The 24566-nt window shown below is 54.5% G+C and overlaps 1 protein-coding gene across 2 annotated transcripts in view; it reads left to right on the top strand.

Moving 5' to 3' along the window:
* LOC123992966 (sodium-dependent serotonin transporter-like) overlaps window positions 1-23399 on the top strand; it is a 44169-nt gene extending 20770 nt beyond the window's left edge. For both annotated transcript variants that reach the window (XM_046294648.1, XM_046294647.1), the window contains exons 4-14: window positions 7990-8212; window positions 12103-12241; window positions 12668-12802; window positions 13730-13833; window positions 14031-14158; window positions 16780-16892; window positions 17195-17326; window positions 19260-19359; window positions 19701-19801; window positions 19896-20063; window positions 21301-23399. In XM_046294648.1, coding sequence (XP_046150604.1) covers window positions 7990-8212; window positions 12103-12241; window positions 12668-12802; window positions 13730-13833; window positions 14031-14158; window positions 16780-16892; window positions 17195-17326; window positions 19260-19359; window positions 19701-19801; window positions 19896-20063; window positions 21301-21372 — 1415 coding nt within the window. In that variant the 3' untranslated portion in view covers window positions 21373-23399. The remainder of the gene's footprint in view (window positions 1-7989; window positions 8213-12102; window positions 12242-12667; window positions 12803-13729; window positions 13834-14030; window positions 14159-16779; window positions 16893-17194; window positions 17327-19259; window positions 19360-19700; window positions 19802-19895; window positions 20064-21300) is intronic.
* The last annotated feature ends 1167 nt before the right edge of the window (window positions 23400-24566 follow it).

Raw genomic sequence — 24566 nt, 5'->3', positions numbered from 1 at the left:
TCAGGAGAGAAGTCGGGGGAGGAGAGGAGTCAAGAGAGAAGTTGGGGGAGGAGAGGAGTTGGGGAGGAGAGAAGTCAAGAGAGAAGTCGGGGTGGAGGGGAGTCGGGGAGGAGAGAAGTCAAGAGAGAAGTCGGGGAGGAGAGGAGTCGGGGGAGGAGAGAAGTCAAGAGAGAAGTCGGGGAGGAGAGGAGTCAAGAGAGGACTCGGGAGGAGAGGAGTCAAGAGAGAAGTTCGGGGAGGAGAGGAGTCGGGGGAGGAGAGGAGTCGAGAGAAGTCCGGGGAGGAGAGGGGTCCGGGGAGGAAAGGAGTCAAGAGAGATGTAGGAGGAGGAGAGGAGTCGAGAGAAGTCCGGGGAGGAGAGGAGTCCGGGGAGGAAAGGAGTCAAGAGAGAAGTCCGGGGAGGAGAGGAGTCCGGGGGGAGGAGAGGAGTGGAGTCGGGGGAGGAGTGGAGTCGGGGGAGGAGAGGAGAGGAGTCGGGGGAGGAGAAGAGTGGAGTCGGGGAGGAGAGGAGTGGAGTCGGGGAGAAGAGGAGTGGAGTCAGGGGAGGAGTGGTCGGGGGAGGGGAGGAGTCTGGGGAGGAGAGGAGTCGGGGGAGGAGAGAAGTGGAGTGGAGTCGGGGGAGGAGAGGAGTTGAGTCGGGGGAGGAGAGGAGTGGAGTCAGGGGAGAAGAGGAGTGGAGTAGGGAGAGGAGTGGAGTGGAGTCCGGAGAGGAGTGGATTCGGGGGAGGAGAAGAGTGGAGTGGAGTCGGGGGAGAGGAGTCGGGGAGGAGAGAGGAGTGGAGTCGGGGAGGAGAGGAGTGGAATCGGGGAGAAGAGGAGTGGAGTCAGGGGAGGAGTGGTCGGGGGAGGGGAGGAGTCTGGGGAGGAGAGGAGTCGGGGAGGAGAGAAGTGGAGTGGAGTCGGGGGAGGAGAGGAGTTGAGTCGGGGGAGGAGAGGATTGGAGTCAGGGGAGAAGAGGAGTGGAGTCGGGGAGGAGTGGAGTCCGGAGAGGAGTGGAGTCGTGGGAGGAGAAGAGTGGAGTGGAGTCGGGGGGAGAGGAGTGGAGTCGGGGAGGAGTGGTGTCAGGGAGGAGAGGAGTCGGGGAGGAGAGGAGTCAAGAGAGAAGTCCGGGGAGGAGAGGAGTCGGGATAGAAGTCAGGGGAGGAGAGGAGTCAGGAGAGAAGTCGGGGGAGGGGAGGAGTCGGGGAGGAGAGAAGTCAAGAGAGAAGTCGGGGGAGTAGGGGAGTCGGGGAGGAGAGGAGTCAAGAGAGAAGTCGGAGGAGTAGGGGAGTCAGGGGAGGAGAGGAGTCAAGAGAGAAGTTGGGGGAGGGGAGGAGTCGGGGAGGAGAGAAGTCAAGAGAGAGAAGTTGGGGGAGGGGAGGAGTCGGGGAGGAGAGAAGTCAAGAGAGAAGTCGGGGGAGTAGGGGAGTCAGGGGAGGAGAGGAGTCAAGAGAGATGTTGGGGGAGGGGAGGAGTCGGGGAGGAGAGAAGTCAAGAGAGAAGTCGGGGAGTAGGGGAGTCGGGGAGGAGAGAAGTCAGGAGAGAAGTCGGGGGAGGAGAGGAGTCAGGAGAGAAGTCGGGGGAGGAGAGGAGTCGGGGAGGAGAGGAGTCAAGAGAGAAGTCGAGGGTGGAGAGGACTCGGGGAGGAGAGGAGTCATGAGAGGACTCGGGGAGGAGAGGAGTGGAGTCGGGGGAGGAGAAGAGTGGAGTGGAGTCGGGGGAGAGGAGTCGGGGGAGGAGAGGAGTGGAGTCGGGGGAGGAGAAGAGTGGAGTCGGGGGAGTGGAATCGGGAGAGGAGTGGAGTCAGGGGAGGAGTGGTCGGGGAGGGGAGGAGTCTGGGGAGGAGAGGAGTCGGGGAGGAGAGAAGTGGAGTGGAGTTGGGGGAGGAGAGGAGTTGAGTCGGGGAGGAGAGGAGTTGAGTCGGGGGAGGAGAGGATTGGAGTCAGGGGAGAAGAGGAGTGGAGTCGGGAGAGGAGTGGAGTGGAGTCCGGAGAGGAGTGGAGTCGGGGGAGGAGAAGAGTGGAGTGGAGTCGGGGGGAGAGGAGTGGAGTCGGGGAGGAGTGGTGTCAGGGAGGAGAGGAGTCGGGGAGGAGAGGAGTCAAGAGAGAAGTCAGGGAGGAGAGGAGTCGGGAGAGAAGTCAGGGGAGGAGAGGAGTCAGGAGAGAAGTCGGGGAGGGGAGGAGTCGGGGAGGAGAGAAGTCAAGAGAGAAGTCGGGGAGTAGGGGAGTCGGGGAGGAGAGGAGTCAAGAGAGAAGTTGGGGGAGGGGAGGAGTCGGGGAGGAGAGAAGTCAAGAGAGAGAAGTTGGGGGAGGGTAGGAGTCGGGGAGGAGAGAAGTCAAGAGAGAAGTCGGGGGGAGTAGGGGAGTCAGGGGAGGAGAGGAGTCAAGAGAGATGTTGGGGGAGGGAAGGAGTCGGGGAGGAGAGAAGTCAAGAGAGAAGTCGGGGAGTAGGGGAGTCTGGGAGGAGAGAAGTCAGGAGAGAAGTCGGGGAGGAGAGGAGTCAGGAGAGAAGTCGGGGAGGAGAGGAGTCGGGAGGAGAGGAGTCAAGAGAGAAGTCGAGGGTGGAGAGGACTCGGGGAGGAGAGGAGTCATGAGAGGACTCGGGAGGAGAGAAGTCAAGAGAGAAGTTCGGGGAGGAGAGGAGTCGCGGGAGGAAAGGAGTCAAGAGAGATGTTGGGGGAGGAGAGGAGTCGAGAGAAGTCCGGGGAGGAGAGGAGTCCGGGGAGGAAAGGAGTCAAGAGAGAAGTCCGGGGAGGAGAGGAGTCCGGGGGAGGAGAGGAGTGGAGTCGGGGGAGGAGAGGAGTCGGGGGAGGAGAGGAGAGGAGTCGGGGGAGGAGAAGAGTGGAGTCGGGGGAGGAGAGGAGTGGAGTCGGGGAGAAGAGGAGTGGAGTCAGGGGAGGAGTGGTCGGGGGAGGGGAGGAGTCAGGGGAGGAGAGGAGTCGGGGGAGGAGAGGAGTTGAGTCGGGAGAGGAGTGGAGTGGAGTCCGGAGAGAGAGTGGAGTCGGGGGAGGAGAAGAGTGGAGTCGGGAAGGAGTGGTGTCAGGGAGGAGAGGAGTCGGGGGAGGAGAGGAGTCAAGAGAGAAGTCCGGGGAGGAGAGGAGTCGGGAGAGAAGTCGGGGAGGAGAGGAGTCAGGAGAGAAGTCGGGGAGGGGAGGAGTCGGGGAGGAGAGAAGTCAAGAGAGAAGTCGGGGGAGTAGGGGAGTCGGAGAGGAGAGGAGTCAAGAGAGAAGTTGGGGGAGGGGAGGAGTCGGGGAGGAGAGAAGTCAAGAGAGAAGTCGGGGGAGTAGGGGAGACAGGGGAGGAGAGGAGTCGGGGAGAAGTCGGGGGAGGAGAGGAGTCGAGAGAAGTCCGGGGAGTAGAGGAGTCCGGGGAGGAAAGGAGTCAAGAGAGATGTTGGGGGAGGAGAGGAGTCGAGAGAAGTCCGGGGAGGAGAGGAGTCCAGGGAGGAAAGGAGTCAAGAGAGAAGTGCGGGGAGGAGAGGTGTCCGGGGGGAGAGGAGAGTCGGGGAGGAGAGGAGTGGAGGGGGAGGAGAGGAGGGAGTCGGGGGAGGAGAAGAGTGGAGTCGGGGGAGGAGAGGAGAGGAGTCGGGGAGGAGAAGAGTGGAGTCGGGGGAGGAGAGGAGTGGAGTCGGGAGAAGAGGAGTGGAGTCAGGGGAGGAGTGGTCGGGGAGGGGAGGAGTCTGGGGAGGAGAGGAGTCGGGGAGGAGAGGAGTTGAGTCGGGGAGGAGAGGAGTGGAGTCAGGGGAGAAGAGGAGTGGAGTCGGGAGAGGAGTGGAGTGGAGTCCGGAGAGGAGTGGAGTCGGGGGAGAGGAGTGGTGTCAGGGAGGAGAGGAGTCGGGGGAGGAGAGGAGTCAAGAGAGAAGTCCGGGAGGAGAGGAGTCGGGAGAGAAGTCGGGGAGGAGAAGAGTCAGGAGAGAAGTCGGGGAGGGGAGGAGTCGGGGAGGAGAGAAGTCAAGAGAGAAGTCGGGGAGTAGGGGAGTCGGGGAGGAGAGGAGTCAAGAGAGAAGTTGGGGGAGGGGAGGAGTCGGGGAGGAGAGAAGTCAAGAGAGAAGTCGGGGGGAGTAGGGGAGTCGGGGAGGAGAGGAGTCAAGAGAGAAGTCGGGGAGTAGGGGAGTCGGGGGGGAGTCAGGAGAGAGTCAGGAGAGATGTCGGGGAGGAGAGGAGTCAGGAGAGAAGTCGGGGAGGAGAGGAGTCAGGAGAGAAGTCGGGGAGGAGAGGAGTCAGGAGAGAAGTCGGGGAGGAGAGGAGTCAAGAGAGAAGTTGGGGGAGGAGAGGAGTCGGGGAGGAGAGAAGTCAAGAGAGAAGTAGGGGTGGTGAGGACTCGGGGGAGGAGAGAAGTCAAGAGAGAAGTCGGGGTGGAGAGGACTCGGGAGGAGAGAAGTCAAGAGAGGACTCGGGGAGGAGAGAAGTCAAGAGAGAAGTTCGGGGAGGAGAGGAGTCGGGGAGGAAAGGAGTCAAGAGAGATGTTGGGGGAGGAGAGGAGTCGAGAGAAGTCCGGGGAGGAGAGGAGTCCGGGGAGGAAAGGAGTCAAGAGAGAAGTCCGGGAGGAGAGGAGTCCGGGGAGGAGAGGAGTGGAGTCGGGGGGAGGAGATGAGTCGGGGGAGGAGAGGAGAGGAGTCGGGGAGGAGAAGAGTGGAGTCGGGGGAGGAGAGGAGTGGAGTCGGGGAGAAGAGGAGTGGAGTCAGGGGAGGAGTGGTCGGGGGGGGGAGGAGTCTGGGGAGGAGAGGAGTCGGGGAGGAGAGAAGTGGAGTGGAGTCTGGCGAGGAGAGGAGTTGAGTCGGGGGAGGAGAGGAGTGGAGTCTGGGGAGAAGAGGAGTGGAGTCGGGAGAGGAGTGGAGTGGAGTCCGGAGAGGAGTGGAGTCGGGGGAGGAGAAGAGTGGAGTGGAGTCGGGGGAGAGGAGTGGAGTCGGGGAGGAGTGGTGTCAGGGAGAAGAGGAGTCGGGGAGGAGAGGAGTCAAGAGAGAAGTCCGGGGAGGAGAGGAGTCGGGAGAGAAGTCGGAGGAGGAGAAGAGTCAGGAGAGAAGTCGGGGAGGGGAGGAGTCGGGGAGGAGAGAAGTCAAGAGAGAAGTCGGGGGAGTAGGGGAGTCGGGGAGGAGAGGAGTCAAGAGAGAAGTTGGGGGAGGGGAGGAGTCAGGGAGGAGAGAAGTCAAGAGAGAAGTCGGGGAGTAGGGGAGTCAGGGGAGGAGAGGAGTCAAGAGAGAAGTTGGGGGAGGGGAGGAGTCGGGGAGAAGAGAAGTCAAGAGAGAAGTTGGGGGAGGGGAGGAGTCGGGGAGGAGAGAAGTCAAGAGAGAAGTCGGGGAGTAGGTGAGTCAGGGGAGGAGAGGAGTCAAGACAGAAGTTGGGGGAGGGGAGGAGTCGGGGAGGAGAGAAGTCAAGAGAGAAGTCGGGGGAGTAGGGGAGTCAGGGGAGGAGAGGAGTCAAGAGAGAAGTTGGGGGAGGGGAGGAGTCGGGGAGGAGAGGAGTCAGGAGAGAAGTCGGGGAGTAGGGGAGTCGGGGAGGAGAGAAGTCAGGAGAGAAGTCGGGGAGGAGAGGAGTCAGGAGAGAAGTCGGGGAGTAGGGGAGTCGGGGGAGGAGAGAAGTCAGGAGAGAAGTTGGGGGAGGGGAGGAGTCGGGGAGGAGAGAAGTCAAGAGAGAAGTCGGGGAGGAGAGGAGTCGGGGAGGAGAGGAGTCAAGAGAGAGAAGTTGGGGGAGGAGAGGTGTCGGGTGAGAAGTCGGGGAGGAGAGGAGTCGAGAGAAGTCCGGGGAGGAGAGGAGTCCGGGGAGGAAAGGAGTCAAGAGAGATGTTGGGTGAGGAGAGGAGTCGAGAGAAGTCCGGGGAGGAGAGGAGTCTGGGGAGGAGAGGAGTCTGGGGAGGAAAGGAGTCAAGAGAGAAGTCCGGAGAGGAGAGGAGTCCGGGGAGGAGAGGAGAGGAGTCGGGGGAGGAGAAGAGTGGAGTTGGGGGAGGAAAGGAGTGGAGTCGGGGAGAAGAGGAGTGGAGTCAGGGGAGGAGTGGTCGGGGAGGGGAGGAGTCTGGGGAGGAGAGGAGTCGGGGGAGGAGAGAAGTGGGTGGAGTCGGGGAAGGAGAGAAGTGGAGTGGAGTCGGGGGAGGAGAGAAGTGGAGTGGAGTCGGGGAGGAGAGAAGTGGAGGAGTCGGGGAGGAGAGGAGTGGAGTCAGGGGAGAAGAGGAGTGGAGTCAGGAGAGGAGTGGAGTGGAGTCCGGAGAGGGTGGAGTCGGGGGAGGAGAAGAGTGGAGTGGAGTCGGGGGGGAGAGGAGTGGAGTCGGGGAGGAGTGGTGTCAGGGAGGAGAGGAGTCGGGGGAGGAGAGGAGTCAAGAGAGAAGTCCGGGGAGGAGAGGAGTCGGGAGAGAAGTCGGGGAGGAGAGGAGTCAGGAGAGAAGTCGGGGGAGGGGAGGAGTCGGGGAGGAGAGAAGTCAAGAGAGAAGTCGGGGGAGTAGGGGAGTCGGGGAGGAGAGGAGTCAAGAGAGAAGTCGGGGGAGTAGGGGAGTCAGGGGAGGAGAGGAGTCAAGAGAGAAGTTGGGGGAGGGGAGGAGTCGGGGAGGAGAGAAGTCAAGAGAGAAGTTGGGGGAGGGGAGGAGTCGAGGAGGAGAGAAGTCAAGAGAGAAGTCGGGGGGTAGGGGAGTCAGGGGAGGAGAGGAGTCAAGAGAGAAGTTGGGGGAGGGGAGGAGTCGGGGAGGAGAGAAGTCAAGAGAGAAGTCGGGGAGTAGGGGAGTCGGGGAGGAGAGAAGTCAGGAGAGAAGTCGGGGGAGGAGAGGAGTCAGGAGAGAAGTCGGGAGGAGAGGAGTCAGGAGAGAAGTCGGGGTGGAGAGGACTCGGGGAGGACAGGAGTCGGGTGAGGAGAGGAGTCAGGGAGGAGAGGAGACGGGGGGAGGAGAGAAGTCAAGAGAGAAGTTGGGGGAGGAGAGGAGTCGGGGAGGAGAGAAGTCGGGGGAGGAGAGAAGTCATGAGAGAAGTTGGGGGAGGAGAGGAGTCGGGTGAGGAGAGGAGTCGGGGAGGAGAGAAGTCAAGAGAGAAGTTGGGGGAGGAGAGGAGTCGGGGAGGAGAGGAGTCGGGGGAGGAGAGAAGTTGGGGGAGGAGAGAAGTTGGGGGAGGAGAGAAGTAGGGGGAGGAGAGAAGTCGGGGGAGGAGAGGAGTGGCATATCCAGAGACAGATAATAATCTCCGACCCCTTCAGCACGTTCCTCATGAAAGTCTCTGCATCCCCTTGTTGTGATGATGTCCAGCTCTCTGTAATGGAAATTGTCACATTTCCCACAGAAATGTCAGCATGCTAAGAAACGTGATGTTATGTAAATCTCTGTTGTTTCCAAATGTCATCTCCGACTTGAGTTGAACTTGAGTTAGCTTGAAATAGACAGAGCAAGTGAGCATCGACCAGCACCACAACACAGAACACACCTTCATCTCAATCTTTCTTCTCATCTGGTCGGAGACTGGTCATAGTGGTAGTGTAATCAGTCCAATGCCGGGGTCCACCACTTGCCTCGTCGCTCTCTCTACCCTACTCTCTGCCTCCTCTTATTCATACCTGTGTTAATCCTAACGTAACAACAAACTCTCCTCTCTCCGTCACAAACTCTCTCCTCTCTCCGTCACAAACTCTCTCCTCTCTCCGTCACAAACTCTCTCCTCTCTCCGTCACAAACTCTCTCCTCTCTCCTTCACAAACTCTCTCCTCTCCATCACAAACTCTCTCCTCTCCATCACACTCTCTCCTCCATCACAAACTCTCTCCTCTCCATCACAAACTCTCTCCTCTCCATCACAAACTCTATTCTCTCTCATTCCACCAGTTATTATCTTCACCATCTAGATGGTGATTATAGGACATTATAAACGGGCTGTACAGGTTCATGACAAGTATGACGATGCATTATAATAACTGCATTGTAATGCATTATACCTGTACAGTCGTTAATTCTCTCTCTCTCTCTCTCTCTCTCTCTCTCTCTCTCTCTCTCTCTCTCTCTCTCTCTCTCTCTCTCTCTCTCTCTCTCCCTCCCTCCGTCCCTGTAGGTGTGGGCTTCGCCATCTGCATCATAGCGCTGTACATTGCGTTCTACTACAACACCATCATGGCGTGGGCCCTGTACTACCTGCTGGCGTCGTTCCGGCCCACCCTGCCCTGGACCACGTGCTCCAACCCCTGGAACACGGTCAACTGTCTCCGCTACCTGTCCACCGACAGCAACGTCACCTGGACCAACACGTCCACCTCGCCCGCCGAGGAGTTCTATACGTAAGTCAACACCATGTAAGTGCAAAAGGCAGGGCGGAGGGACGAGCACAGAGATGCCAGCGACAGCGGAGGAGAGAGGGGTAGACGGCATGATGGGCTCGATAGAGAAGAGGGAGTCGAGACGGGGCAGAGTGACTGGATGGGTGGATGAAAGGCAGGTAGGGAAGGTGGACAAGTGGAGGGAGATAAGGCGGATTGACGGGAGGTGAAACGAGAGGGATTGATGGAGGAGGTTTCCTTTAGGGAATGCAGACGGTAGACAGGCTACACTTTCAAACAATTCTAGTTGTTTCAGCTAATTAGTATTAACGGGTTCCACCTCTCGTCAGTTAAAGTGTTACCTGAACTTGAACAGTTAAGTCGACCCAAACGTAGCTCCAACTTGAGAAAAGTTAGGCGAAAATGATGACCCGCCAAAAAAACGCGCTTCTTAACACCCGCCCGCTTAACCCGAAAGCCAGCTGCACCAATGTGTCGGAGGAAACACCGTTCGAGTGACGACTGAGGTCAGCCTGCAGGCGGCATGCCCGCCACAAGGAGTCGCTAGAGCGCGATGAGCGCTAACCCGGACAACGCTGGGCCAATTGTGCGCCGCCCTATGGGACTCCCGACTTAATCACTACTTTTAACAGAGCTGATACAGCACAGTTGAAATCAGTCATTGAACGAGACATGGTGGCCTAGCAGGAAGAATGGAGGCTGGTGGGAGGAGCTATAGGAGGACGGGCTCATTGGAATGGAACAGAGTCAAATGTGGTTTCCATATGTTTAATGTGTTTGATACCGTTCCATTCCAGCCATTACAGTGAGCCCGTCCTCCTACAGCTCCTGTCCAACATGTAAGTTGAAAGAATTGTATGTCAAAACCCGTGTGTGTGTGTGTGTGTGTGTGTGTGTGTGTGTGTGTGTGTGTGTGTGTGTGTGTGTGTGTGTGTGTGTGTGTGTGTGTGTGTGTGTGTGTGTGTGTGTGTGTGTGTGTGTGTGTGTGTGTGTGTGTGTGTGTGTGTGTGTGTGTGTGTGTGTGTGTGTGTGTGTGTGTGACTTGTTCCACAGCCTTTTTGAGAGAGACCGAGAGTTCTTTTAGCCAAGTTAACTTATACCCTTCTTCAGTTGTTTTATTTAGTTAATGTAACCTTTATTTAAACGAGGCACGTCAGTTGGATCAGCATCACGCATCTACAACATGTTTGTTCAGTTTGTAGCCTTGTCGTTTTCATTTGATCCATCTCTTGCCTACTCCCTTCTTCATCTCTTGCCTACTCCATCTCTTGCCTACTCCATCTCTTGCCTACTCCCTACTCCATCTCTTGCCTACTCCATCTCTTGCCTACTCCCTACTCCATCTCTTGCCTACTCCATCTCTTGCCTAATTCAATCTCTTGCCTACTTCATCTCTTGCCTACTTCATCTCTTGCCTACTCCATCTCTTGCCTACTCCATCTCTTGCCTACTCCATCTCTTGCCTACTCCATCTCTTGCCTACTCCATCTCTTGCCTACTTCATCTCTTGCCTACTTCATCTCTTGCCTACTTCATCTCTTGCCTACTCCATCTCTTGCCTACTCCATCTCTTGCCTACTCCATCTCTTGCCTACTTCATCTCTTGCCTACTCCCTTCTCCATCTCTTGCCTACTCCATCTCTTGCCTACTCCATCTCTTGCCTACTCCCTTCACGTCCTTCCTTTATGACCCTGGAAATCACATAAAAACTTGCACAGTGTGTTTATTTAGCGTACCGAAGCTAATTACGCTTTCAGAATGCCATCAAATGATGTTCATACTGTACGTACCTGCTACGAGCAGCCTGCCAACCTCAGATGTACGAGGGCTTTTCCTTTTCTCACTTGATCATTTCCATGTAAATGGCTCCTTTCTCTGTTATTCTGTCTCATCCCTCTCTTCTCAACCTTCTTTCCCTCATCTCCCCCTCTTCTCAACCTTCTTTCCCTCATCCCCCCTCTTCTCAACCTTCTTTCCCTCATCCCCCCTTCTCAACCTTCTTTCCCTCATCTACCCATCTCCCCTCTTCTCAACCTTCTTTCCCCCATCTCCCCCTCTTCTCAACCTTCTTTCCCTCATCTCCCCCTCTTCTCAACCTTCTTTCCCTCATCTCCCCTCTTCTCAACCTTCTTTCCCCCATCCCCCTCTTCTCAACTTTCTTTCCCTCATCTCCCCCTCTCCCCATCTCCCCCTCTTCTCAACCTTCTTTCCCTCATCTCCCCCTCTTCTCAACCTTCTTTCCCTCATCTCCCCCTCTTCTCAACCTTCTTTCCCCCATCTCCCCCTCTTCTCAACCTTCTTTCCCTCATCTCCTCCTTTCCCCATCTCCCCCTCTTCTCAACCTTCTTTCCCTCTTCTCAACCTTCTTTCCCTCATCTCCCCCTCTCCCCCTCTCCCCCTCTCCCCATCTCCTCCTCTTCTCAACCTTCTCTCCCCATCTCCCCCTCTTCTCAACCTTCTTTCCCTCATCTCCCCTCTCCCCATCTCCCCCTCTTCTCAATCTTCTTTCCCTCATCTCCCCATCTCCCCCTCTCCCCATCTCCCCCTCTCCCCCTCCCCCTCCCCATCTCCCCCTCTCCCCCTCCCCCATCTTCCCTCTCCTCATCTCTCCATCCCCTCTTCTCAACCTTCTTTCCCCCTCTCCCCCTCTCCCCATCTCCCCCTCTCCCCATATCCCCATCTCTCCATCCCCTCTTCTCAACCTTCTTTCCCCCTCTCCCCATCTCCCCCTCTCCCCATCTCTCTATCCCTCTTCTCAACCTTCTTTCCCCCATCTCCCCATCTCCCCATCTCCCCTCTCCCCTCTCCCCATCTCCCCATCTCCCCATCTCTCCATCTCCCCCTCTCCCCATCTCCCCCTCTCCCCATCTCTCCATCCCCTCTTCTCAACCTTCTTTCCCCCTCTCCCCCTCTCCCCATCTCCCCATCTCCCCCTCTCCCCCATCTCCCCATCTCTCCATCTCCCCCTCTCCCCATCTCTCCATCCACTCTTCTCAACCTTCTTTCCCCCCTCTCCCCCTCTCCCCTCTCCCCATCTCTCAATCCCCTCTTCTCAACCTTCTTTCTCCCCATCTCCCCATCTCCCCATCTCTCCATCCCCTCTTCTCAACCTTCTTTCTCCCCATCTCCCCATCTCCCCATCTCTCCATCCCCTCTTCTCAACCTTCTTTCTCCCCATCTCCCCATCTCTCCATCCCCTCTTCTCAACCTTCTTTCTCCCCATCTCCCCCTCTCCCCATCTCTCCATCCCCTCTTCTCAACCTTCTTTCCCCCTCTCCCCCTCTCCCCATCTCCCCATCTCCCCCTCTCCCCCATCTCCCCCTCTCTCCATCTCCCCCTCTCCCCATCTCCCCCTCTCCCCATCTCTCCATCCCCTCTTCTCAACCTTCTTTCCCCCCCTCTCCCCTCTCCCCATCTCCCCCTCCCCATCTCCCCATCTCTCAATCCCCTCTTCTCAACCTTCTTTCTCCCCATCTCCCCCTCTCCCCATCTCCCCATCTCTCCATCCCCTCTTCTCAACCTTCTTTCTCCCCATCTCCCCCTCTCCCCATCTCCCCATCTCTCCATCCCCTCTTCTCAACCTTCTTTCTCCCCCTCTCCCCCTCTCCCCATCTCCCCCTCTCCCCCTCTCCCCATCTCTCCATCCCCTCTTCTCAACCTTCTTTCCCCGCGCATCTTTCTCTTCTCGCTGATTTCTCTCTTCCTGACAATCCCTCTCCTCTCCCTGATTGGACCCCCCCTCTCCCCATCCCTCTCTCTCACCCCTCCCTCTCCTCATCCCTCTCCCCTGATCCCTCTTTAACCTCTCATCCCTCTCCTCGCCTCATCCCCCTCTCTCTTTACCCTCCTCTCCTCATCCATTTTGCTCATCCCTCTCTGTTCCGTATAGGCGTCAGGTACTGCAGGTACACCTGTCTCCAGGTCTGCACCAGCTAGGCAGTGTGAGTTGGCAGCTGGCTCTCTGCCTCCTGTTCATCTTCACCATCGTCTACTTCAGCATCTGGAAGGGAGTCAAGACCTCTGGCAAGGTGAGCAGAGGGATGGACAAACAGTAGATGATAGTCGGTAAATACAGTGAAATCTGTTTCTCACTGATGTCTTTTATTCATACGTGCCCATCTCTCTTTCCCTCTCTTTCTCTCTCCCCACGCATCTCTCTCTCTCTCCCCCCTCTCTGTCCCCCACTACCCTCTCTCTCTTCCCCACCCTCTCTCTCTCCCTCCCCCACCCCTCTCTCTCTCCCTCCCCCACCCTCTCTCTCTCTCTCCCCCTCTCTCTCCCCCACCCTGCTCTCTCTCTCTCTCTCTCTCTCTCTCTCTCTCTCTCTCTCTCTCTCTCTCTCTCTCTCTCTCTCTCTCTCTCTCTCTCCTCTCTCCCTCCCCCCACCCTCTCTCTCTCCCTCCCCCACCCTCTCTCTCGCCCCCCCTCCTCTCTCCCCCACCCTTCTCTCTCAGGTGGTGTGGGTGACAGCCACCTTCCCCTACCTTGTCTTGCTGGTGCTGCTCGTTCGTGGGGCCACTCTGCCCGGGGCCTGGAGGGGCGTGGTCTTCTACCTCAAACCTGATTGGGGGAAACTACTCAGCACCACAGTGAGTTAGCCAACTATTGGTGTAGGTTTCCAGCCAATCTTGTGTCATCATACAACATGCTGACACCGAATCTTTCTGCCTGATATCTTCCTAATCTCTAGTTTGTCTCTCACACTCTCCCTCTCCCCCTCTCTCACACTCTCCCTCTCCCCCTCCCTCTCCCCTCTCTCTCTCTCTCCCTCTCTCTCTCCCCCTCTCTCACACTCACCCTCTCCCCTCTCTCACACTCTCCCCTCTCTCTCTCTCTCCCTCTCTCTCTCCCCCTCTCTCACACTCTCCCTCTCCCCTCCCTCTCCCTCTCCCCCTCCCTCTCCCTCTCCCCCTCCCTCTCCCTCTCCCCTCTCTCTCTCTCTCCCTCTCTCTCTCCCCCCCTCTCTCTCCCCCTTTCTCTCTCCCCCTCTCCCTTTTCTTTCTCCCACTCTCCTCCCCCTCTCTCGCCCTATCTCTTCCTCTCACTCCCCTCCTCTCTCCCTCCCTCTCTCCCTTTTCTCTCTCTCTCCCTCTCGCTCCCCTCCTCTCCCCTCTCACCCCTCTCCCTCTCCCCCCTCTCCCCCTCTCTCCCGCTCTCTTTCTCTCTCCTTCTCTCTCCCCCTCCCTTTAACTGTCCCTCTCTCTCCCCCTCTCCCTCCCCCCTCTCCCTTTTCTCCCTCCCCATCTCCTTCTCACCCCTCTCTCTCCCCCCGCTCTCTCTCTCCTTCTCCCCTCTTTCCTTCTCTCTCACTCTCTCTCTCCCCTCTCTCTCTCCATCTCTCTCCCTCTCTCCCCTCTCTCTCTCCCCCTCTATCCCCCCACCCCCTCTCTACCTCTCCCCCTCCCTTTAACTCTCCCTCTCTCTTTCTCTCTTTCTCTCCCTCCCTCTCTCCTCTCTCTCTCCACCTATTTCCCCCCCTCTCTCTCTCCCTCTCTCTCTCCCCCTCTCTCTCACAGGTATGGATTGATGCTGCAGCTCAGATCTTCTTCTCTCTGGGGCCAGGTTTTGGGGTGCTCCTGGCCTTTGCCAGCTACAACCCCTTTCACAACAACTGCTACAAGTCAGACTCCATTTCTCTTGATACAGTACAATCTGTTTATGAACCTGCCATGTGAAATGTATTTATGTTGCCTGTGACTCGTTGTTCATCCTCTCTCTTCCCCTATCTCCATCATTCTGTCTCTATCTTTCTCCCTTTCTCTCTACCTCCCTCCTTTTCTCTTCCCCTCTCACCATCCCTTTATCCCCCTCTCTCAGGGATGCGTTGGTGACCAGCTCGGTGAACTGCCTGACCAGTTTCCTCTCTGGGTTTGTCATCTTTACCGTGCTCGGCTACATGGCTGAGATGCGCAAAATAGGCGTGGAGACCGTAGCCAAGGATGCTGGTAAATCAATCAAATCCCAAATTGAAAATCGACTTTTCATATGTAGCAGTTGTTGTACGATTGATTTATTTGACATCAGGGCCCATATTCATAAGAGTCTCAGTCCTTCTGTAGCTCAGTTGGTAGAGCATGGCGCTTGTAACGCCAGGGTAGTGGGTTCGATCCCCGGGACCACCCATACGTAGAATGTATGCACACATGACTGTAAGTCGCTTTGGATAAAAGCGTCTGCTAAATGGCATATATATTATATTATTATATTATTATATTATTATTATTATTATATTATTATATTATTATAAGGAGTGCTGATCTAGGATCAGGTGTCCTCTCCCTTCGCTTGTAATCTTATTCAATATGATCTTAAGGATACAGCTGACTACTGCCCCCTTTGGAGGAATTGCGTGCCCATAGTAAACAGAAAAAGAATCTGTCCAAAATTGCTAATATATGCATATAATAAATTATTATTGAATAGAAAACACCCTAAAGCTTCTAAAACCGTTCAAATTATGTCTGTATGTAAAGCAGAACTCTCAGGGCAGCCATTCTCCCAAACTCTCTCTTGTCATCAGAAAAGTTGGCCCAACTTTGACGTAATCGCCCCCACCCTTCCCAAGCAGTTACAGACCTGGGAACAGTTTGTATGTCTTCAACGCGATGTCTGCTTTCAATGGGACTTGCCATTGTGAGAATCGCGCGACCACGAGACTTTTGGCGGGCTGAAACCTCCGGGTCACGCGAAAAAATAGGTACTCTCATGCGCACGGACGCTCCAGAGCTCTCTTTCTTCCAGGATTGACCAAACGATGTGGGTGTTTCTGTTCGTGCTAAGGATTGTTTTCCACGTTTATAACATGCTTTAGCTTGATTCTGCACTTAGTTTGACCAGTTTAGTCGACATATAATATGTAATTTTGAAGTTTTGGTGCGCATCCACTAGAATTTTGGCTGCATTTCGAAGACACAGACATCAAAACTAAACGATGTATTTGGTAAGTATAACCCCTTCCAGGTCTTCTGATGGAAGAACATCAAAGGTAAGGGAATATTTATGTGGTAAATTTGGGTTTCTGTGGACTCCAAGATAGAGGAGCCATAATGCTAATTTCTGAGCGCCGTCTCATATTATAGCCTAGTGAACAAATTCTGTAACGTTAAAAATAAATGTAACAGCGGTTGGATTAGGAAGAGGTGTATCTTTCTATCTATGTGTAGAACATGTATATTTAGTTAAAGTTTATGATGTGTATTGCTTGTTAGCTCCGTCAGATAACGTCTGCTATCATCATTTCTCCGGATATTTGAGTAGCATTTTTTGAACATGCCGTCATTGTAAACAGAGATTTATGGATATAAATAGCATATTATTGAAAAAAACATAAATGTACTGTGTAACATGTTATATTACTGTCATCCGATGAAGATTTCAAAAGGTTAGTGAATTATTTTTCTTTTAATCTTGCGTTTGTTGATTGCATATTTTGTTCAACTTGGCTATGCAAATGAGCTGTGTCTTCGGTGGTGGTTTGACATAAATATGTGCTATGTTTTCGCCGTAAAACATTATAGAAATCTGACTCGCTGGGTAGATGAACAAGGTGTTTATCTTTCATTTGAGCTATTGGACTTGTTAATGTGTGGAGGTTAAATATTTCTAAGAATATTTTTGCATTCCATGCGCCACCGTTCCAGCTGAACGTGGGAGGGGTAGTTCCCAAATGGGAACCATAACCCCCTTCTGGTTAAAGGCCCAGTGCAGTCAAAAACATGATTTTGCTGTGTTTTTATATATATTTCCACATTATGAGGTTGGTATAATACTGTGAAATAGTGAAAAGGATGATAATGCCCTTTTAGTGTAGGAGCTGTTTGAAAAGAGCTCCTGAAATTTCTGCCTGTTCTGCTGGGATAGAGGTTTGACCTTCCATGGTGACATCACCAATAAGAAAGAGCACCAAACCTCTACCAATAACAGCTCGTTTTCAGTTTTCCCCTCCCCACTCAGACCACTCCCAGACAGTCCTTGCTAAATTCTTACTTGAGAAATTGCTCTTTGCTAGAAAGTAGGAGTGGGTGACCAGATCCTAGATCCAGCACTCCTACTCTGAGACGCTTTGGGAACACAAGCCCAGATAGTTCAGAGGTTATCTGAGGTCAGACATCTGGCAAGTGAGTACCGACCAGACCGTGGAGAGTCCTAAGGTAAGAAAGAGAGTTCAAAGAGAGGACATAAAAAAAATATGATCTGCTAGGGGTCGAGTTACTCTCGCCTCCATCAAGACAGGACTAAGTGCTCACTATTCCTTTTTGATCAAGGCCCAACACAATATATAACATCCTCAGGGACCCGTATGGAAATAATTACGATGCCTTAAGTAGTTTCAAACATGAAAGAGTACCGTTAAGATGCCACATTTCCACCATGTGTGTGTGTGTGTGTGTGTGTGTGTGTGTGTGTGTGTGTGTGTGTGTGTGTGTGTGTGTGTGTGTGTGTGTGTGTGTGTGTGTGTGTGTGTGTGTGTGTGTGTGTGTGTGTGTGTGTGTGTGTGTGTGTGTGTGTGTGTGTGTGTGTGTGTGTGTTCCCTTTCCTAACGTGTTGACTGTCTGTCTTCTGCCAGGTCCCAGTCTGCTGTTCATCATCTATGCTGAAGCCATCGCCAACATGCCCGCTGCCACCTTCTTCGCCATCATCTTCTTCCTCATGATCATCATGCTGGGGCTGGACAGCACGGTCAGCGGCACACACACACAGTATGCACACAGAATTATTAGACTGGTTTTCAAATCGATTAAAGTCTGTTTTTAATCAGTTCTCCTTTCTTACATAAATGTACTTCTATTATGTGTACTAGTTTATTGAGTGTGTTGAGTGTGTATTCAGCCAGGCTCTGAGTGTTGGTGGTGGTGGTGGGGGGGGGTATGTCAACAGAACTTATTGTTATGCATAAGGGACAGTTTGTGTCTTTCTGTCTGGGTTTGCCCTCTCAATTAAATTTCAATTTAATGTCTCTCCCATCTTGTCTCCCTGTGTAGTTTGCCGGTCTGGAGGGGGTGATCACAGCCATGCTGGATGAGTTCCCCCAATTGTTGTCTAGGAGGAGGGAGTTGTTTGTCCTGGGTCTGGTGTGTGTCTGCTACCTGGGAGCGCTCTCCACCCTCACCTACGTGAGTCTCCACTCTACCTAGCCTCGGTCCCACTCCCACACAGCCTTGGTCCCTCTCCCACTCAGCCTCGGTCCTTCTCCCACTCAACCTCGGTCCCTTTCACACTCAGCCTCGGTCCCACTACCACGCATCCTCGGTCCCACTCCCAACCGGCCTCGGTCCCTCTCCCACTCAACCTCGGTCCCTCTCCCACTCAACATCGGTCCCTCTCCCACTCAACCTCGGTCCCTTTCCCACTCAGCCTCTGTCCCACTCCAACCTGGCCTCGGACCCACTCTCACGCGCTCTCGGTCCCACTCCAATGCGGCCTCGGTCCCACTCCCACGCGGCCTCGGTCCCACTCCCACGCGGCCTCGGTCCCACTCCCACGCGGCCTCGGTCCCACTCCCACGCGGCATCGGTCCCACTCCCACGCGGCCTCGGTCCCACTCCCACGCGGCCTCGGTCCCACTCCCACGCGGCCTCGGTCCCACTCCCACGCGGCCTCGGTCCCACTCCCAGGCGGCATCGGTCCCACTCCCACACGGCCTCGGTCCCACTCCCACGCGGCCTCGGTCCCACTCCCACGCGGCCTCGGTCCCACTCCCACGCGGTCTCGGTCCCACTCCCACTCGGCCCCGGTCCCACTGCCACTCTGCCTCGGTCCCTCTCTCACCAAGCCTCGGTCCAACTCCCACGGAGCCTCGGTCCCACTCCCACGCGGCATCGGTCCCACTCCCACTCGGCCCCGGTCCCACTGCCACTCGGCCTCAGTCCCTCTCCCACCAAGCCTCGGTCCAACTCCCACGGAGCCTCGGTCCCACTCCCACCCAGCCTTGGTCCCACTCCCACGCATCCTCGGTCCCTCTCCCAATCATCTCTGTCCCACTCCACGCAGCCTCGGTCCCACTCCACGCAGCCTCGGCCCCTCTCCTACTCAGCCTCGCTCCCACTCCCACCCAGTCTCGGTCCGACTCCCACCCGCATCAGTCCCACTCCCACCCAGCCTCGGTCCCACTCCCACGCAGCCTCTGTCCCACTCCCATGGAGCCTCGAGCCCACTCCCACGCAGCCTCAGTCCCGCTCCCATGCAGCCCCACGCAGCCTCGGTCCCACTCCCACCTGGCCTCGAACCCACTCCCACTTGGCCTTGTTCCCACTCCCACGCAGTCTCTGTCCCACTTGGTTTCTGTCCCACTCTGCCTCTGTCCCACTCCATGTGGCCTCGGTCCTACTCCCACTCGGCCTCGGTCCCACTCCCACGCAGCCTCGGTCCCACTACCACCTGGCCTCGAACCCACTCCCACTCGGCCTCGGTCCCACTCGGCTTTGGTCCCACTCCCACGCGGCCTCTGTCCCACTCGGCCTCTGTCCCACTCGGCCTCTGTCCCACTCCCACGTGGCCTCGGTCCTACCTCCCTTCAGCCTCGGTCCCACTCCCACACAGCCTCGGTCCCACTCCCACTCCCACCCAGCCTCGGTCCCACTCCCACCCAGCCTCAGTCCCACTCCCACCCAGCCTCAGTCCCATTCCCACCCAGCCTCAGTCCCACTCCCACCCAGCCTCAGTCCCACGCTCACCCAGCCTCGGTCCCACTCCCACCCAGCCTTGTTCCCACTCCCAAGCAGCCTCGGTCCCACTCTCATGCAGCCTCGGTCCCACTCCCACCCAGCCTTGTTTCCACTCCCACCCAGCCTCGGTCCCACTCCCACCCAGCCTCGGTCACACTCCCAAGCAGCCTCGGTCACACTCCCAAGCAGCCTCAGTCCCATTCCCACCAAGCCTCGGTCCCACTCCCACGCAGCCTCGGTCCCACTCGGGAAACAAGTCGAAAATAAGCTCCGGTGGAACATCAGCAGTATATACTGTATAAATGTCTCTATAGCGTTTGTCTCTTTTGTCTCTGTGGCTCGTTTCCCAACACCCATGCGTTTCTCTGGACATCTGTTTTAGGGAGGTGCGTTTGTGGTGAAACTGTTTGAGGAGTACGCCACAGGACCTGCTGTCATCACCGTGGTCTTCCTAGAAGTCATCGCTGTTTCCTGGTTCTACGGTAAACGGCTGACAATGATATTGTTGACAAGGCTCATATAGTCTGACATTCTTTGGATTCAGCTTTTTTTGTTTGTTGTTGATTTAAGGGATGTGTGTTTGTGATTGGTTTGTAGCCTGTCTGCCCTAGACTGTCTGCACTAGACTGTCTGCCCTAGCCTGTCTGCCCTAGCCTGTCTGCCCTAGCCTGTCTGCACTAGACTGTCTGCACTAGACTGTCTGCACTAGACATTTCTAGTTTGGGACAATGAAGACACTGGATGGATTGATTGATTGATTTCTATTCCATATTGAGACTAAAGTGTGTGTGAGTGTATGTGTTTCATCGTGTGTCTGTGTCAGGCACCAGTCGTTTCTGCGCTGATGTCAATATGATGCTGGGCTTCTCCCCTGGACTATTCTGGAGGGTGTGCTGGGTAGCCATCTGCCCCATCTTCCTACTGGTGAGCCTCCCCCACCCTCACACACAGACACACAAACACCGGCACTATATTCCTATTCGAAACACAACCACATCTATGTCTCATCTCTCCTCAGTTCATCATTGTCAGTTTCCTGGCGTTCCCCCCGGAGGTCAAGTTGTTTGACTACATCTACCCACCCTGGACCACAGTTCTGGGCTACTGCATCGGGGTGTCCTCCTTCATCTGTGTACCAGCCTACATGGTGTACCACCTGCTCACTGCCAAAGGGACCTTTAAACAGGTAAGAGCCTCCAGAGGGCATGGGGAGGGCCTCTCCCCCTCCAGTCCCCCTTCCGTCCCCCTCCAGTCCCCCTTCCGTCCCCCTCCAGTCCCCCTTCCGTCCTACTAACAGAGAACACAATCAAAGGGAGAGATGCAGAGAGTAGGAATACAAGCCACCACGGCTTCCAGAACTTACGGTTCAGACACTCGCGCGTGCAAGCACAAAACACACACAAAACACACACAAACACACACACGCTAACATAGACAAGCGACAGACACCGCAGCACCTGCACACTGTCACGTTGCCAAGCCAGAAAACAGCTCCTTGTTTGAGAAGCCAGACCAACATCAAACAGCCTTGTACACACAGCGCCTCCCTCCCTCCTCTCCCTGCCTTTGATGAACCTGTCATCCAATAAGCCCAGTGTTTGTCCCAGTGCCTCACCGCACAATGGGACTGAAAGACAGTGTCAGCAGAGGGCTGTGTGTGTGTTACGTGTGTGTGTGTGTGTGTGTGTTACGTGTGTGTTCTGGTCGTACATCTGTGTGTGTGTGTGTGTGTGTGTGTGTGTGTGTGTGTGTGTGTGTGTGTGTGTGTGTGTGTGTGTGTGTGTGTGTGTGTGTGTGTGTGTGTGTGTGTGTGTGTGTGTGTGTGTGTGTGTGTGTGTGTGTGTGTGTGTGTGTTACGTGTGTGTTCTGGTCGTACATCTGTGTTAGTGTGTGTGTGTGTGTTACGTGTGTGTTCTGGTCGTACATCTGTGTTAATGTGTGTGTGTGTGTGTGTGTTACGTGTGTGAGCGTTGTATGCCTAACCTGCCGCTGCGGCCAGTGAGTGTAGACAGACAGATCAGAGCGAGGTCAGGATGACATGAAGTCTGTGTGACAGCGCTCAATAACAACGATCTGTCGGGTTACGCCACAGTTTTACCAGGCACCACTTCTTGCGCTCAGACTACCAGAAATTGTGTCACTTTCAATGGAAGCAGATGTGGGAAAGTCCTTATGAGTGGAGCGACTGTGCAATAACCAATCCGAGGAAAGGAGGGTCTCGCTCGATAGCTTTGACACTGTGCTGGATAGGCTAACAGCCAACGTGCCAATTTGCATGTTGTTTGGAAGATTCCACACGAAAACTTCTAGTGTTACAAGGTGAACCCAACCCTCAATGACAGTGGCTTAGATGAAATAACTCTGGTGTCCCCTCCTACCCCTCTCTTCTCTGTCCCGCCCTTCCTCCCTTCCTTATCCCTCAGCGTCTCCTGAATGGCATCACCCCTGTACCCAGTGGGCCTCACAGTGACATTATCATCACCCACGCGGTCTGACCCAGTGGTCTGACCAGGCCGACTACACCACCCCCTGCTGGACATAGAGCACAACTGCAGGACGGGGAGGGTTCACCCCCCCACACTTCTCCTCCAGAACCCCCACAGCAGACTGCCGAAGCACAGAGGCACCCTGTTCATCCCACTTACCCCAGGGCTGAGGTGGGGGCGCTGGGCCACACTGTCTGCAGCATCCCACACCCCTCCTCCGTCGTCTCCCTCCTGGCTCATTCTGTTAGCGTCTAATGTCGTCACTGGTTTCATACTGGGCCACGCTGGTCAGAGCATTTCAACCAGACAGAGGGTTTTTAGATGCCACAGCACAATGGCATGTGTACTGTTATTGAAGCGTAATGTTGCCTTTCAAGTCTATACCTGTCCATTACAATTGGAATCCATCCACACAGTATGAGGCATAAACATACACGCTTCCTTGTCTCTGATCTGTCAGGTCCACGAAACAATGTTTATATCACGAGCAAACATCTCATCTCACGGCTTCGTTCGACGTTATATCCTTGTTTCATGAGTTCTGCTTTCAGATGTTTAGCTGGGCATTGATTGCAAAATGCAGGTTTCTTTTTTAAGCTTCTCGATGAAACCAAATATTCCATGGATATTTCTACAGGTATTTCCAGATGTGAGCTGTTGTCCTGCTTTAGGATGACTTGGTGGGAGCTTGTCAGTGTTTCTGAACGGGATGGCTGAACCTATGAAGGGCCTTGATGATGAGTGTCAGAGCGTCTCCACACGGTGAAGCGCTGTATGTTGGTGTAGTATGACGTAGCCAAGATGTTGGGGGACATAGAGACCAGTTCAGAAGAGAAAACAGGGCTTTGTCCAGTTATGTAGGGGGATTCTTTAGCTGCAGTATGGAAGGCTCTGGTGCGCGTCAGCAGGCCCTGTGCAGATCAGAAGGAGGGGGGTTATATTATCTCAATATAAGATGTATATTCTTTTGAAATAATTATTATTGCTATCAAATATATACGCTCATGTGTTTGTTTATCTCATTTACTATAAACGGACATGCTGATTTTAGTTTGATTTAGTTTCTTAATATGTGAAACACCATTTCCACGCGAACTGCCTAGATCGGGAACCCAGTATTGAACACAACTATGTTCATCTCCTTCATCTCCGTCTCTCAGTCTTCAAGGATGTGTCTGAAGACAGGTATCGGCCTTTACTTTCGACCAAATAGTCTGTTGTGTGTTGGAATGGGAGTCGTAGTATGACGTGTGTATTAAGTGAGTCTTGGTGTCGGTGTGTGTCTCTTTGTTCTGTGAATACTTGTCTACTCTCTTGAATGGATTATGTTTGTGTGTGCATCAGACCAGGGTGCAAATACTATAGGGAATCTTTCAAGTACTTTGTGTTTTCTTTGCCTAGTGCCAGATGGGCGGGGTTTGTTTTAGCCTGCCTCGTGCCAGATGGGCGGGGTTTGTTTTAGCCTGCCTCGTGCCAGATGGGCGGGGTTTGTTTTAGCCTGCCTCGTGCCAGATGGGCTGGGTTTGTTTTAGCCTGCCTCGTGCCAGATGGGCGGAGTTTGTTTTAGCCTGCCTCGTGCCAGATGGGCGGGGTTTGTTTTAGCCTGCCTCGTGCCAGATGGGCGGGGTTTGTTTTAGCCTGCCTCGTGCCAGATGGGCGGGGTTTGCAGGATTGCGACTGTTCTATCGGTTCCGTTGAACCAGGCAAGCTCAATCAAATCTGAAGTATTTGAAACGATTTCATAATAGTATTTTAACTGGGGATTTGTGTACGTGTGTCTAAGCGTGCATACCTTGCGAGGGTGCATACATGAGTGTGCGTGTATACACGTGTGTGTGTGTGTGTCAGCGTGCATGTGTGTGTACATTATGAACTGAAGTAGCAGTGTCATACTCTGTCAACTTTGTCAGTGTGTGTAACCTGTGTGTGTGTAACCTGTGTGTGTGTAACCTGTGTGTGCATGCCAGTGTGTGTAACCTGTGTGTTCATGCCAGTGTGTGTAACCTGTGTGTTCATGCCAGTGTGTGTAACCTGTGTGTTCATGCCAGTGTGTGTAACCTGTGTGTTCATGCCAGTGTGTGTAACCTGTGTGTTCATGCCAGTGTGTGTAACCTGTGTGTTCATGCCAGTGTGTGTAACCTGTGTGTTCATGCCAGTGTGTGTAACCTGTGTGTTCATGCCAGTGTGTGTAACCTGTGTGTTCATGCCAGTGTGTGTAACCTGTGTGTTCATGCCAGTGTGTGTAACCTGTGTGTTCATGCCAGTGTGTGTAACCTGTGTGTGCATGCCAGTGTGTGTAACCTGTGTGTTCATGCCAGTGTGTGTAACCTGTGTGTTCATGCCAGTGTGTGTAACCTGTGTGTGCATGCCAGTGTGTGTAACCTGTGTGTTCATGCCAGTGTGTGTAACCTGTGTGTTCATGCCAGTGTGTGTAACCTGTGTGTTCATGCCAGTGTGTGTAACCTGTGTGTTCATGCCAGTGTGTGTAACCTGTGTGTTCATGCCAGTGTGTGTAACCTGTGTGTTCATGCCAGTGTGTGTAACCTGTATGTTCATGCCAGTGTGTGTAACCTGTGTGTTCATGCCAGTGTGTGTAACCTGTGTGTTCATGCCAGTGTGTGTAACCTGTGTGTTCATGCCAGTGTGTGTAACCTGTGTTCATGCCAGTGTGTGTAACCTGTGTGTGCATGCCAGTGTGTGTAACCTGTGTGTTCATGCCAGTGTGTGTAACCTGTGTGTTCATGCCAGTGTGTGTAACCTGTGTGTTCATGCCAGTGTGTGTAACCTGTGTGTTCATGCCAGTGTGTGTAACCTGTGTGTTCATGCCAGTGTGTGTAACCTGTGTGTGTAACCTGTGTGTGTGTAACCTGTGTGTTCATGCCAGTGTGTGTAACCTGTGTGTTCATGCCAGTGTGTGTAACCTGTGTGTTCATGCCAGTGTGTGTAACCTGTGTGTTCATGCCAGTGTGTGTAACCTGTGTGTGTGTAACCTGTGTGTTCATGCCAGTGTGTGTAACCTGTGTGTTCATGCCAGTGTGTGTAACCTGTGTGTTCATGCCAGTGTGTGTAACCTGTGTGTTCATGCCAGTGTGTGTAACCTGTGTGTTCATGCCAGTGTGTGTAACCTGTGTGTTCATGCCAGTGTGTGTAACCTGTGTGTTCATGCCAGTGTGTGTAACCTGTGTGTTCATGCCAGTGTGTGT

Source organism: Oncorhynchus gorbuscha, linkage group LG13, assembly GCF_021184085.1.
Source record: "Oncorhynchus gorbuscha isolate QuinsamMale2020 ecotype Even-year linkage group LG13, OgorEven_v1.0, whole genome shotgun sequence".
Taxonomy (NCBI): Eukaryota; Metazoa; Chordata; class Actinopteri; order Salmoniformes; family Salmonidae; genus Oncorhynchus; species Oncorhynchus gorbuscha.
This window is presented reverse-complemented; position numbering and strand designations above follow the sequence as displayed.